Source organism: Molossus molossus, unplaced genomic scaffold (genome assembly GCF_014108415.1).
Source record: "Molossus molossus isolate mMolMol1 unplaced genomic scaffold, mMolMol1.p scaffold_m16_p_22, whole genome shotgun sequence".
In the NCBI taxonomy this organism is placed as follows: Eukaryota; Metazoa; Chordata; class Mammalia; order Chiroptera; family Molossidae; genus Molossus; species Molossus molossus.
In genome coordinates this window covers 10,212,943-10,226,701 of record NW_023425358.1, presented here as the reverse complement: position 1 = coordinate 10,226,701, position 13,759 = coordinate 10,212,943, and the positions used below count along the sequence as shown (strand labels likewise).

General features: G+C 44.3%; 1 protein-coding gene across 2 annotated transcripts in view; it reads right to left on the bottom strand.

Moving 5' to 3' along the window:
* NFRKB (nuclear factor related to kappaB binding protein) overlaps window positions 1–13,759 on the bottom strand; it is a 38,761-nt gene that overhangs the window by 18,355 nt on the left and 6,647 nt on the right. The window contains exons 4-12 of one of the 2 annotated variants that reach the window (XM_036276920.1): window positions 7,820–7,947; window positions 6,949–7,123; window positions 6,303–6,440; window positions 4,868–4,941; window positions 3,962–4,046; window positions 3,429–3,609; window positions 3,070–3,178; window positions 2,718–2,844; window positions 2,397–2,462 (exon numbers count right to left, since the gene is read on the bottom strand). In XM_036276920.1, the coding sequence (XP_036132813.1) occupies window positions 2,397–2,462; window positions 2,718–2,844; window positions 3,070–3,178; window positions 3,429–3,609; window positions 3,962–4,046; window positions 4,868–4,941; window positions 6,303–6,440; window positions 6,949–7,123; window positions 7,820–7,947 (1,083 nt within the window). The remainder of the gene's footprint in view (window positions 1–2,396; window positions 2,463–2,717; window positions 2,845–3,069; window positions 3,179–3,428; window positions 3,610–3,961; window positions 4,047–4,867; window positions 4,942–6,302; window positions 6,441–6,948; window positions 7,124–7,819; window positions 7,948–13,759) is intronic. The other variant, XM_036276921.1, reaches the window with a different exon arrangement.

Genomic DNA, 13,759 nt, shown 5'->3' with positions numbered 1-13,759 from the left:
TAAAATAATAAATAGAGACACTTTAAAATAGAGAAGAGCTGCCACGCCAGAGGAACGGCCTCGCACGTCTTATGCCTTAAACATTTGGAATGTTAAAACACGGCAAATCATCTCTGCTCTGAGCCTAACGCAATACTGTGCCCCAAAGAACTGTGTGCAAAGATAACCAGAAAGCAGTATGACTACTGGTCTGGTGATACCAGTTCCCTTCACTGTTAGTTTACCTGCACCAAAAGAAACACCTTCCTTCTGATGTGACTGTTCCCCTTCCCGTCCTCATAAATACCCACTGCTTTTGTCTCCTAACTGGAAGATTATCTGGGCTTCTGCCTGAATCAATGCTTCTCAAATGACTATTCTTTTTTTAATCTCAAATAAACGCTTGTTGCCTCTCACTTTGAAAGGCTTTTATTTTTAAGTTAACGAGATTCACTCTCTCTTTAACCAGTGTGTACAGGTAAATGTTTCACTGGCTGCAAGAAAGGGGCCCTGACTGGCAGCATTTGCAAATCTCCACGGGGCACATTAAGGGACAGCAAAGGGGCCACCTGTTTTTGTACACAAATTTCTACGGGCACACAGCCATGTCTTTTCATTTACATACTGTCTACAGCTGCTTTGCACCACGACAGCAGGGCTGAGTAGATGCAACACAGCATCCGACCCACAAGCTTAAAACACCTATTATCTGGTCCTACCATGCGTGCCATCCCGGCGCAGGTGTCCACCGTGGCTGATTTCAAGCACCAGCTTGACAGTCGGAAGGAGCTGCAGTCAGCTATCAGGACTCGCCTTCAGCTCACCACCGTCCTTAACTCTTGTCATTTTGGTAAGAATCACTCTTACAAGAAATTCATCACTTCTTCCGTGTGTACAAGTCCCCAGTCTTTATCTTTCTGAATCTTTCAGTAACAATCAAGGCTAATGACCACTCCCCAATTCCTGACTCTCTCATTACCTGTTTCCGAGAGTCGACTGTCTCTCCACGTGCTCCGGCCTCCCTGCCCCCAGTTGCTCAAGGCTTAGTGCTTGGCCCTCTTTCCTACTCATTTTGCACTTTCTCCCTATGCCACTGACTTTAAGTACTGGATGTGCCAACAACTCTCTACCTCGACTCTGGCCTGGATTCTAAAGCCAAATAGGCAGTATCCTACTGCCTATTCAATATCTCCACTTAATAAATGCCTCAAAGGCCGCTCAAACTCGGCACACCTCAAACTAAACTCATGACCTTCACCCTCATCCAAGTCTGGACGTCTTCCACAGCTGCCTACTTCCATAAATGACACCTCATCACGAAATACAAATCCAGCAAAGGGATGCTTGACAGCCCTCTTCCTTCACTCCCATGTCCAATTCATACCGACTCCTGCGGCTCTTCCCACCCAAGATATTCTTGAAGTTACCCACTCTCTCCCCCAGGGCCAGGTTATCCTTATCTCTGCGCAGTGTGAGCTTTATGAACGGCAGCTTCTCCGCACCAGGAGCCCATACTGCTTACTCCACCTGGAATGTCCTTCCTTCTGTCTGCCTGGCTCCTTCCTAATCATCTTCCTCAGGAAGGTCCTTCCTGATTCTACAGACTACACCAATGCCTCTTTATAACTTCTATCCTTTCTGGTACTCTTCCCTTACAGAGTGTGCAAGTCTGCTTTTCTGAATGACTAGTTTCCCAAACAAACCTGAAACCCCATGGGGGAAGCATGCTGTCTATAACTTGGAAACCATTACATCCCCTTGCACCTAACACAGGGCCTGACACCTAGAAGCTGAATACATGTTATAAGAATTAATGAATCTACTGCTTCTCCCCATACATCTCCTCATAGACTACTCGAGAGAGTAAAGAGAAAGGTTTACGAATTTCAATGTGAAATCAACACTGATTTTCCTCTTATCACCATCACCAGGTTACAGTCACCACAATTACACAGTAAGTGTAATAAACGTAAAATAAAACCAAGGATTTTGTTCCTAAAAACAGCTTATTCCGAGCTGTCCAACCTCCTGCTGCACATTATCTTCAATTGCAAAGCCCATTTTAAGGAGAAAAAAAAAACAAAACACAAAACGATTTTATTACAAATTAATCTAAAACCACAGGTACAACTCAGTGTATTTAAACGTAGCCAGCACCAGAACGCACCATAACAGAAGGGCTATTAAATCTCAGCGTCGGGGGCACCAAAATCCAAGGGGGTGGTGTGTGGAAGGAGTGAAACTCTGAGTACCAAAGGGATCATAAAGGAGTCATTTACTGGGCAAAAAAGATTTAACATTGCCCTTTTCAACCTTCTACTGGGCTATACTACTAAATGGAAGGTGAAAGAAGCTTAGGGGAGGAATTGAGAGAATGAAAACCTAGTATTATGGGTAGGTAATATGAAATTTCTTACCAAGCAATTTCCACTGCTGGGTTTTCTCTTTGAACTCAACAAATGGAGAGAAACTGGAAGGTACAGCTGCAAGAAATGGATTACATGAACAAGCCACACGGGTCAGAGACAGTTCTAAACTCATAGTAACCAACATCCCTCAGCTCCGAGATAACAGGGATAACTTCTGAATGTTTAGGGGTAGCAGGGTAGCAGAGACCTCCAAGGCATGGCATTATGCAAGCCATAATGGTTTTACCCAGTAAAGCTGCAGTTCACTATGAGAGTTAACTAGATAAAGTGGGTTGAAAAATACTGACCCTACAGAAAAAAGTACCTTACCACGGCTTTCTCCAGCAAGATACTGCAGGGCCGGTAACACCAACTCTGCCCAGTTGGGGGCTGCAGAGAACCAGCTGTTGAGGGAGCTGGCCGGAGACGACTGCCAATCCAAAACCCGCTCCTCTAGCTGCAGGCAAGCAAAGGCAGGACGGTTACACGCCTACACCACACCAGCAATTCCAGATGTGCCAGGGCAAGCTGGGGTGGGCCTGTCAGGCTGCCCAAGCCACAGAGCAAATCAGCTCCAGGGCTTGGGGAACAACCCAGAGTTCTGCTTCTCAAGCTACAGACCACTAAATATCTCCACAATTTGAAAACTTTGATGAACATCTGACTTTTCCAAAACACTCACCACAGGAAGGCTAGACTGCCCCTCGAGCAGCAAGATCTCTAGTAGGAGAGAGAAAAAGCTGGAAGATATTTCATTGATTCCAAGGCAAGGCTTGAGGTCTTCCAGAGGCCTAATGAGGGAAGAAAAATATAAGAACAAAAAAGATCAAGAACACATCACTAGAACTGGTTTAGGCCCTCTATGCCTCCTGTCAGTCACAAAAAGTTCAACCAAGGACCACACGACACACTGCCCTAGCAGGACGCTGGGACCCCCGGCTCACAGGTCCAACACGAACCAGTCCACACCAAGCACCCACACTGGGCACACCCTTCAGCTTCAGCTTCCACCCTGAAGCAGTAACCTCTGTGCTCACTTACTCCTCCTTGATAGCAGGTCCTGCCAATGGGGATGGGGCCTGTGAGAGAGATGGGATCCCTTCAGTACTGCTTAAGGGCTCAGCCAAGTCCTCTGTCTCTGATTTGATCAATTTTATTTTCTTCTTCTTCTTCTCCTCTTTTTCCTTAACCTTTTTTTTAAGGACAGCCAAGTCATATAGGGCTGGGAAGAAAAAGCAACAAAAATCACAGAACTGCAATTTCTACAACAGGAAGTGAGGGGTCTCATCAGCATATTATTTTCTCAAGCCCATCAGTAAAAGAAAAATCCAACAATAAGATATTTAGTTTTGTTTACCAAACCCAAAGATTAACTCACAAATTAATTTTAAGTTATTAAGGTACCAATGATCGGTTGTTCTGATTTTCTGCCTATAAATCCATTAGAGGCAATAGCCAAAAAAAGTTATCAGCAAGAAGAAACCTTGATTTCATTTATTTTTCAACATGTAGACAGGTTCACATAATGTAACACCACAGTCAGATGATGGCTACCTATAGAAGGCGTCATTTACCTGCTAGAGAACCTTTCCTGCCAGCATTGACTCGAGTCATGATGTCATTGAGAGTCAGGTCCCCCGTCAAAAGGTCCGGATGATCCTAGATGTGATATTCAGAGATATGTTATGGAGGCCTCAACACGGAGCTGAAACTGCTGGAGGTTTGGCCAACTCACCTAACAGATAATTAGCTGTTACGTGCACTTAAGAAAATCACGTTGAATTAAAAATATACAGAGATAAAAACTGCTCTTTAAACGAGGCAGAGGAGAGCCCAGCTCCAACCTTTCTATTGGATGGCATTCACAGTTTACAAAGCTCTTCCGCATTCCTTATCTCATGTGCTCCTCAAATAGTCGTGTAAAGATCTTATTTTACAGTCTGAAAATGGGATTCAGAGACGGAAAGGGATTTACCTAATACCACAGAGTAAGCAGGAAAGACAGACAAGTCAGTTCTGACTTCCACTGTGGGACTCTTCCCGTCTCACCACTGGGCCTTAGACAAACTGCCTCTTCTTCCTCCACTGTGCTCTCTGGCTGTACTGGAATGAACTTCGATTAGGTGGAGAAACAGTAAAAAGTGGGAAGAGCATAGGCTCTGCCTCTTGGCTTTTCCACTTACTAGCTGTAGGGACAAGGACAAGCTCCTTAACCTCTCTGTAAAAAAAAATCTGGTAAAAAAAAAATCTGACTCACACACCAGTCTTGAATAAAGATTAAATCAGACACTACGTTAAACACGCCTTATAAAGTCAAAGTTAAGTGTCAACTAGCTTCTCTGGTTATTTTGTCCTCTAGCAACGATAAGGAAAGAAGCAGAAATAAGGAAGTGACTACCTGTATCTTCCTTACAATAGCCAATCCAAAGACTTTATAGTGAAAAACCACTAATGAGCACACACCCTGCCCCCAAACTTACTGGTTGATGTTTCCGCTTCTCATGGTGCTTCTTTAGCATTATCTTCAGGTCACTGTCCCCCAGTTCTATTTTATCTGAGAAAAAATGAACCAAACCACATACACTAGGTCATACACTAACATGATGCTGAAATTTAAGTCTTTCTGGTCACCTGTGACAGTCAAAAGTAAGATATTTCTGAGTTTTCGTTCTGACTACTATGTACTACAATCTTGAATAGCCACAAGGTCACTCTTCAGTTTTTTTACATTTTGCTCAAAAACCATGACCTCAGTTACTGAGCTGCTCCTAAAACACATTAAAGGTTCTTAACATTCTTCAATTCCTGCCCCAATTGAAAATTCTTCTCTGTCCTGGCTGGTGTGGCTCAGTTGGTTGCGCATCGCCCTGTGCGCCGAAAGGTCGCCAGTTCAATTCCAGTCAGGGTACATGCACAGGCTGCGGGCTCAATCCCCAGCCAGGGTGTGTGCAGGAGGCAGCCGATCAACGTTCCTCTCTCTCCCTCTATCACCCTTCCCCTCTTTTAAATCAATAAAAATATATTTTAAAAAATTATTCTCTAATTTCACAAATGTTCCAAGAAATTGCTATGGCTCCAGTTACCCCTTTTGTTCTATTACTGAAGTATCCCTTAGTAATGCTATTTGAAGATTCTGCTTTAGCCCAAAATACCAGCTGATCAGCTCCTAAGAAAAAAATTTCAGCCCTGGCCAATTTGGCTCAGTGGGCAGAGTGCCGGCCCATAACCAAAGAGTCGTGGGTTCAATCCCGGTCAAGGACACATACCTCAGTTGTGGTTCCATCCCTGGCCCTGGTCGGGGTCATGAGGGAGCCAAGCAATCAATGTGTCTCTCGCACATCAATGTTTCTCTCTCTTATCTCTCCTCTCCCTCTCCCTCCCTCCCACTATATCTAAAGATAAATGGAAAAAAATATCCTCGGGTGAGGATTTAAAAAAAAATTCAAAGGAAGGAAGACCTACATATTTATAAAAAAGTGGAACTGTAGTCCTGGCTGGTTTGGCTCAGCGGTTAGAGCATCGGCCTGTGGTCCAGAGAGACCTGGGTTTGGTTCCCCCTAAGGGCACGCACCTCAGTTGCAGTTTGTCCCCGGCCCTGGTTAGGTCGTGTGGGTGGCAGCCACTCAATGTATCCCTTTCACGTCGATGTTTCTCTCTCTCTCTCTCTCTCTCCCTCTTTCTCTCTCTCTCTCTCTCTCTTCCTGTCTCTCCCTCCCACTCTATCTGAACAAAAAATGGAAAAATGTGCTCAGGTAAGGATAAAAAAAAAAAGTGGAACTGTACAAAAAACTCTCCAATTCTAAGAAACACTGCTTTGTTTCCTGGCAGGTAAGAATCTGGTACCCACCTCCCTCGAAGGGAGTTAAATCTACCTCCGGATTTCCCAGACGTCAACAGCATCAACTTAGTTCTCACCTGCAGTTTTCATATCCGTGGTCGAAAGCGTGGGCACCACCCTCAGGGGCACCGCAGGGCTAGGAGAACGTGCTGGAGAGCTCGGAAGCCATGAGCTGAGATCTTCAAAAGAAAATGTTTCTTGTAAATCCAACGTGGCTGTGGACTCCAACAGGGGAGACTGGGTAAGTGGCCATTTGGATTCAACAAGGATAAGCCAACAACATGGAGGCCAGGGTTCCACCATTCCTTTCTGACCCTTCCCCAGGCGAACGGGAGCACACTTAGGTCATTTAAACGGCTCTTCCAGGAAGAGAGACTTCAACAGAGTGATGGGGTCGCATTGCAGCAGGCCAACAGTCACTACTACTCTCCTGTAAGGGGAAAAGCAGTTCTCTCAAGTGGCACAACAGGACCAGCCAGGCCTACTGTGGAGAGCCCTGCCGTGCAGGGATTCACCTCATCTAAACCAAGTGCTACTTAAGAATCAAAAGTAAGAAAAAGATGTGTAGTCTCGCCCCACTTCTCAGGAACATCCACCCCCCAGACAGACAACTCGGGTGGCTTCTTTGCTGGGAAGATAAATGGTACCACTGGCTCCAACCAAACCAAAGGCTGCTGGTGTCAATCCAATACCTCAGCTACCCCAAGTGCCCAAGACACTCACCCTCTTCATCAGAGGACAGGGCTGTGTCACCACACTCCTCCTTCACTTCCCGCAACACCTTCAAGTAGCGCTGCTGGGTCCGCCACTCCCGCTCCTCGGGGGTGCGGGACGGCGAAGGGCGCTTCTGCCGGAGGGAGAGGGCTGGGCCGCTCCGACGGGCCATCTCCAATAGGTCCTGGGAAGAGACCATGGGGGAACACGTCGTCACCGGAAACTTGTTCTGGCACATTCTCAAGTCTACCCGTTCTTCTCTTCACTGTTCAATTCCTTCCCTCCAGATCACAAGGAAAGATGCACATGTGATTATGTAAAAAAAAAAAAAAAAAAGGCCTATTTTGATTATCACATGGTGAAAATTCTAAAACTGAGTGTTGACCTGCTCCACCAAAAATGAATACTTATTATACTAGACACCCAAATATTTCCATACTGAAGCTTAAACCACTTAAAGCCTCTGCCTTGGAGAGCCACCGGCTGGGGCAGTCCCAGGGCCACGGAGCTGGGCGCGCTGCACACCTGCCAGGTCACCCCGAGGCCCGCATATACATCGACTCCACAGCAATCTGGCTCATCCACAAGCCACGATGGCTCTGAAAGCCACTTATCTATGCTGGTAAATACTGAAGCTACAACATTTCATCAATTTTAAGAGGTACCATTCCCTCCCCCCCATTTTAACACCTCTGAAATCAGGGTACATCTTAAAATTAATCATAAAACAGGATAATGCAGCTTAACTGTGTCTTGGCTTAATTGACAGTATTCTTTTCTTAGTGGCATCTTTTGCATTTGTACCTGAGCCACTTCTTAAAGTCCTGAAATCTGTGCGTTCACTGCCCCCGCTGTACACCCAGCTCCCAACATTACTTACACTCCGGGAAGCCAGAATCTGCTTCAGCAGCCGATGGAAATACTGCTGCTGAGAGCTGAGGTATCGCTTGTATTGTGACTTGAAGCACAGCTGCCGGTACTTGACCACCTCAGGGTTAAAGTGTCCATCTTAAGCGAACAGAGGTACAAATACACACACATCAGTCAACAAATATTTAATGTGTTTAAAATGTGGTCAACTCTACTAAACTGGAATACAGTGTATAGGGAGGAGATAACCTTTGTCTATGTGGAGGCTACAGTCTAGTGGGACAGACAGAAAATAAACAGGTGAACAGATAAATAATATTCAACTCTCTTAAGTACTATAAGGAAATTAACTTAAGAGAATTGTGAAGGGTAAGGAGAGTTAAATCTGGAAAGGGATCTCAAAGAATGATACATAAAATGAAGCCTGATTAAAGCAAGTGTGGCAAAATATTAACAACTGATAAATATAGGTGAAAGTTACCTGAGTGTTGCATTATTTTTCAACTTTTCCACATGCATAGAAGTTTCAAAATGAGGGGGGGATTGGGAGGAGAGTGTCAGTGGGGGGGAAAGAAGAAACATCTGTAACAAAAATAATTTTAAAAAAAGTTTCAAAATGAAAAACTGGGAGGAATATAAAATATATGGGAATTTAAAAAATAAGAACTAAAGCCCTGGCCGGTTTGGCTCAGTGGTTAGAGCGTCGGCCTGCGGTCCAGAGAGACCCGGGTTCGGTTCACACTAAGGGCATGTACCTCAGTTGCAGTTTGTCCCCGGCCCCAGTTGGGTTGTGAGGGTGGCAACCGCTCGATGTGTCCCTTTCACGGCGATGTGTCTCTCTCTCTCTCTCTCTCTCTCTCTCTCCCCCCCCCACTATCTGAACAAAATATCAAAAAGAAAAAAAAAAAAAAAAGAACTAAAAATAGGGAAAAGGCAAAAGGAACAGTATGTGCTAAAGTAGGCCTTGAAGCAAGAACAAACTTGGCATGTTCCAAAACAAAGAAATGTCTGAGGACTAATGCAGAGTAGGCTGTAGCTGAGGTGTGGCACAAAAAAACCTGGGAAGGTGGGCTAAGATCAAACCACACAGAAACATTTAGGCCATGCATGGACTCTATCCTTAATGCAACAAAAATAACTTGAAAGATTTACAGCAGGAGAATGACATGGCTGGGAGCAACAGGAGAAAAACTACTGTAGCGGTCTAGGTGAGAGATGATGGTGACTTGGGCCCATGGTTTGCCTCCACATTCAGTATCAGCGGAGACCCTAAAGAGGGGCGACAAGGCCCTTCATGACCTGTCTCGAGCCATCTTTGGCCTCATCTTCTAGCAGTCTCCCTTTTGCTCACTCTACCCCATCCCCACCGGCCTCCATGCTGTTTCCTGAACAGTCCACATACCCTACTTTCTCAAGGCCTTTGTTTTTTATCCTCACCTAGGGTATTTTTTTCTTCTTTCCTCTTCAGATAAAGTGGGGGCGGGGAACAGACATCAATGTGGGAGAGACACAGAGACTGGCTGCCTCCCGCACAACACTGACCAGGGCTGGAGATGACCTACATCCGAAGTACGTGCCCTTGACCAGAATCTAACCTGTGACTCTTTGGTTTCACAGCTTAACATTCTAACCACTGACCAAAACCAGTCAGGGCTCTCAAGACCCCTGTATTTAAAGCCCTCTCTTGCCTGCAATGCTCCCTATTAACACCCACTATTTGCATGGCTTGCTCCCCCTACTTTCATGAAGTTTCTGTTCAACTGTTACCTCACTGGAGAAGACCTGCCCGAACGCCTTTCCTAAAGCTGCTCCTTCCAGCACTCTAGTCCCACTACCCTTTCTTATTCTTTGTAGCACTTAAACCAACAAATATTTGCTTATTCATCATCTGTTTTTCTCTATTAGACTGTTAACAGTATTCATTACTCTATCTCCAGAACCACCAACAATGCCTGGCACATACTGGCTAATTAGTAAATAGTAGTTAAATGAGTAGAAGCAGACTTGGAACACATTTTTGAGTAAGAAAGATTAGGGCTGCTGATAGTTCAGATGCTGGAGCAGGAAGGGGAGCAATGGAGAGGTCAAGTGAGCATAGTACCTAGATGACTGAACATGAGTAATTAGTACCACTCACTGCCTGAGAGAAGGTCTAAAAGAGGTCCACTCTGGCCCTGGCCGGTTGGGCTCAGCGGTTAGAGCGTCGGCCTGCGGTCCTGAGAGACCCGGGTTCGGTTCCCGCTAAGGGCGCGTACCTCAGTTGCAGTGTGTCCCCGGCCCTGGTCGGTTGTGCGGGTGGCGGCCACTCGATGTATCCCTTTCACATCGATGTTTCTCTCTCTCTCTCTTCCTCTCTCTCCCTCCCACTCTACCTGAACAAAAAATGGAAAAATGTCCTCCAGTGAGGATTATAAATAAATAAATAAAAAATAAATAAAAGAGGTCCACTCTGGACACAGTAGATTTGAGCAGGTAGGCTCTGATGAGAACTAAGAGGGAATGATGGAGAAGCTAATCTCAGAAAGCTTAAGAGGTTAAAGCACAAGGTGGTTTTTTTCCCCAACTACCCTAATTGTATCCAAGGTAACTAATGACAGCAAACACTTAGAAGAGTACATGTAACTGCCACCATGTAAGGGCTTTGCCTGTATTAACTTTATAACAACCTCATAAAGAAGGTACCACTAAATCCTCCTTTTACTGGGGCATAGAGAAGTTAAATAACTTGCCAGGTCACACAGCTAATACAGGGGAAAACTGGATTTCACTCCGGGTACTCCGGCACTTCCAGAGCCCCAGCTCTTAACCACCATGCTATAGGGAAATTGGAAATTTGATCTTCAAGAAGTGAGCCAAGAGTTTAACATGAATGATGCTATTTGATATATAGAAATTAGACTAATATTCTACTTCTTTGCCTCTGTGCTTCTTTGAAGTTATATTCCTTCAGTCTTGAGTTTCCCTTTTAGACAGTTACTAAATGTTACACCTTTGTTAAAATAATATTTAGGATATACTGAGTTAAAGAAAATATTATTTGCCACAGTCGGGTGGCTCAGTTGCTTGGAGTATCCTCCCATACACCAAAAAGGGTGCAATATAACTGGTGAGATATAATGAATATAGACTATATATAACAATACGTCAATGTTAAATTTCATATTTAAATACAAAAATTTCCTGTATTTCTGAATTTGATCATTTGTAGTTATGTAAGAGAATGTTCTTATTCTTCAGCGATTAATACTAAAAAATTTAGGGGTGCTATGGCTGCAATGCTCTCAAATGTTTCAGCAAAAATAATAACAGTAACAAGTACTATAATGATAAGAAAATAAATGTGGCAAAATATTTTTTTTATTTATGGATATTTTTAGAGAGAGACAGGAAAGAGGGGAGGATGGGAGGCAGAGACAGAAACATTGATTTGTTGTTATACTTATTTCTGTTTTCCTCGGTTAATTCTTGTATGTATCCTGATCAGAATCAAACCTGCAACCCTGGTGTATCAGGAAGACACTCTAACCAACTAAGCTAAATGCCAGGGCTAAATGTGGCCAAATGCTAGTTATTGACGAACCTAGTAAAGAATATATACGAGTGTCCATTATAAATTCTTGTAACTTTTCTGTAGGTTTGAAATGTAAAAGTAAAAAGTTGAAGGGAGCCCTGGCCGGTTTGGCTCAGCGGTTAGAGCGTCAGCCTGCGGTCCTGAGAGACCCGGGTTCGGTTCCCGCTAAGGGCATGTACCTCGGTTGCAGTTTGTCCCCGGCCCTGGTCGGTTGTGCGGGTGGCAGCCACTCGATGTGTTCCTTTCACATCGATGTTTCTCTCTCTCTCTCTGTTCCTCTCTCTCCCTCCCACTCTACCTGAACAAAAAATGGAAAAATGTCCTCGGGTGAGGATAAAAAAAAAAAAGTTGAAGGGAAAGTAAAAAGAGGTTACTGGTGGCACTGGTAAAAGCAGTCCTGTGGGGGTAGTAAAGGAACAGCCATAAGGGGTCAGGGCAGATTAACTGAAAGGGACAGCTATAGACACCTTTCCAAAAGTATGGAGATCAAGAAAAATGATAGAGGACAATAAAGGGGACAGATGGTTAAGACTTCTTTGAGTAAGAGAGCCATGCATATCTAGAGGCTGAAAAACAGCGAGTGGAGTGAGTATCTAAGCAGAGAGAATGGTTACCTGAGGAAACAAGGTCCCAGAAAAGGACAAAAAGCATCAAGAGCAGAGGTTAATCTTTTTTTTTAATTCTCACCCGAGGACATTTTTGCATTTATCTTCAGATAGAGCAGAAGGGAGAGAGGGAGGAAGAGAAAGAAACATCAATGTGAGAGAGACACATCGACTGGTTGCCACCCACATGACCCCAGCCGGGGCCGAGGACAAACTGCAACCGAGGTACGTACCCTTAGCAGGAACCGAACCCAAGTCTCTCTGGTCCACGGGCTGACACTCTAACTACTGAGCCAAACTGGCCAGGCCAGAGGTTAATCTTAAGCAGAAGAAAAATTCTACGTCCTTTGAGACAAGTAAAGCAGGTCAGAATGGAAATGAATTCAGTGAACTGGGGTGAAGGATGGAAGAGGGAAGTTGGAGTTTATGATGAATGAGCCTTTCCTTTATGAAATAGGAGGCAAAGGAGTCTGATGAGCACTTAGAACTTAAGGAAAAGGTGAATATTGTAAAAACAATCAGGAAAGATAACCAAAGGTAAAAGAATACCAAAAAGAAATGATAGCTCACACCTGAAACTAATACAGTTTTGTATACTAAATGTAGTTAAAAAATTTTTTTTCTTTCATTAAAAAAGGAAGCAATGATAGCTCAGTTAAGACTGATAACCAAACTGATGGACACAGACAACAAAGCTGGGGATGGGGTGGGAGGGGATGGGGAGAAGGGGGTTAATGGGGGGAAAAAGGAGAAACATCTGTAATAAAAATAAATTAAAAAAAAAAAGACTGATAACCACAATAACCACAGTAATGCCACTGCTTTCAGCAACAGCAGAACTGAAATATGACCCTGGACAGAGCGAAATGGACAGAAATTCCAGCCTCACCTCTCCTTGCTTCTATCCTTACCAGCCTATCATGCTGTTTAGGGAGAAAACATGACAGCAAAATAGATAGCAGTAACATCACATAAGGTCCCTGACACGAGCCTCTAAAACCAAGCCGGCTCTATTAGAAGAATTGGCTTCCTCCCGCCTGAGGCCCCTGGCTTCAGGGAAATCAACCGCTGCCAACCACGGAGAGAAATTCCTCTTTACACTAACAACCCACCAAAGGAGAGACTGCTGACCTTAAACCTTAAGATAATGAGAGGTCGGAACAATGAGCATGTTCACTCCAGGCTTTTGCAGCTGTCGAGTTAGCCAGTTTAATAAAACCCAAGGAGATACACTGTCCTTTCGAGCCCCCTGCCACCGCAGCTGCACCGCAGAAAGGAGAGGAAGAGGCATCCTCTGCTCCTCTCTACAGGGCAGAGAGGAACAGGGACTTGAGAGTGGCTCCAAACCACGTTGCTATCCCCAGTGTAACAACTGATTCGGGAAAGAATCATTACTGGGGGCTAAAACCACTGAGCAAAACAGGTTTTTGGGAAATAAGATTATCACATGGTCCCAAAGTATAACCTCACAGATTGCTTTCTTAATTATAAAGAAAAAAAGTTACCCATCCAAACACTAGGTCGGGCAGACATCCCTTAAACAAGGGATCAAACACAATATTACCAACAATGGAAAAATGGGTATCATGTGCCTAGAGAGGATGGTGGGAAAGAAATAACATTTCCCAAACAGTATTCTTGGCAAAAATGTTTAACTCAAATCTAATCATGAGAAAACAAGAAGACAATCCCCCAGAAAACAGGATGTTTTACAATTCGTGAGCCCTAGACTCTTCAAAAACATCAGTGTTTTGAAAGACAAAGGGGAAAAAAA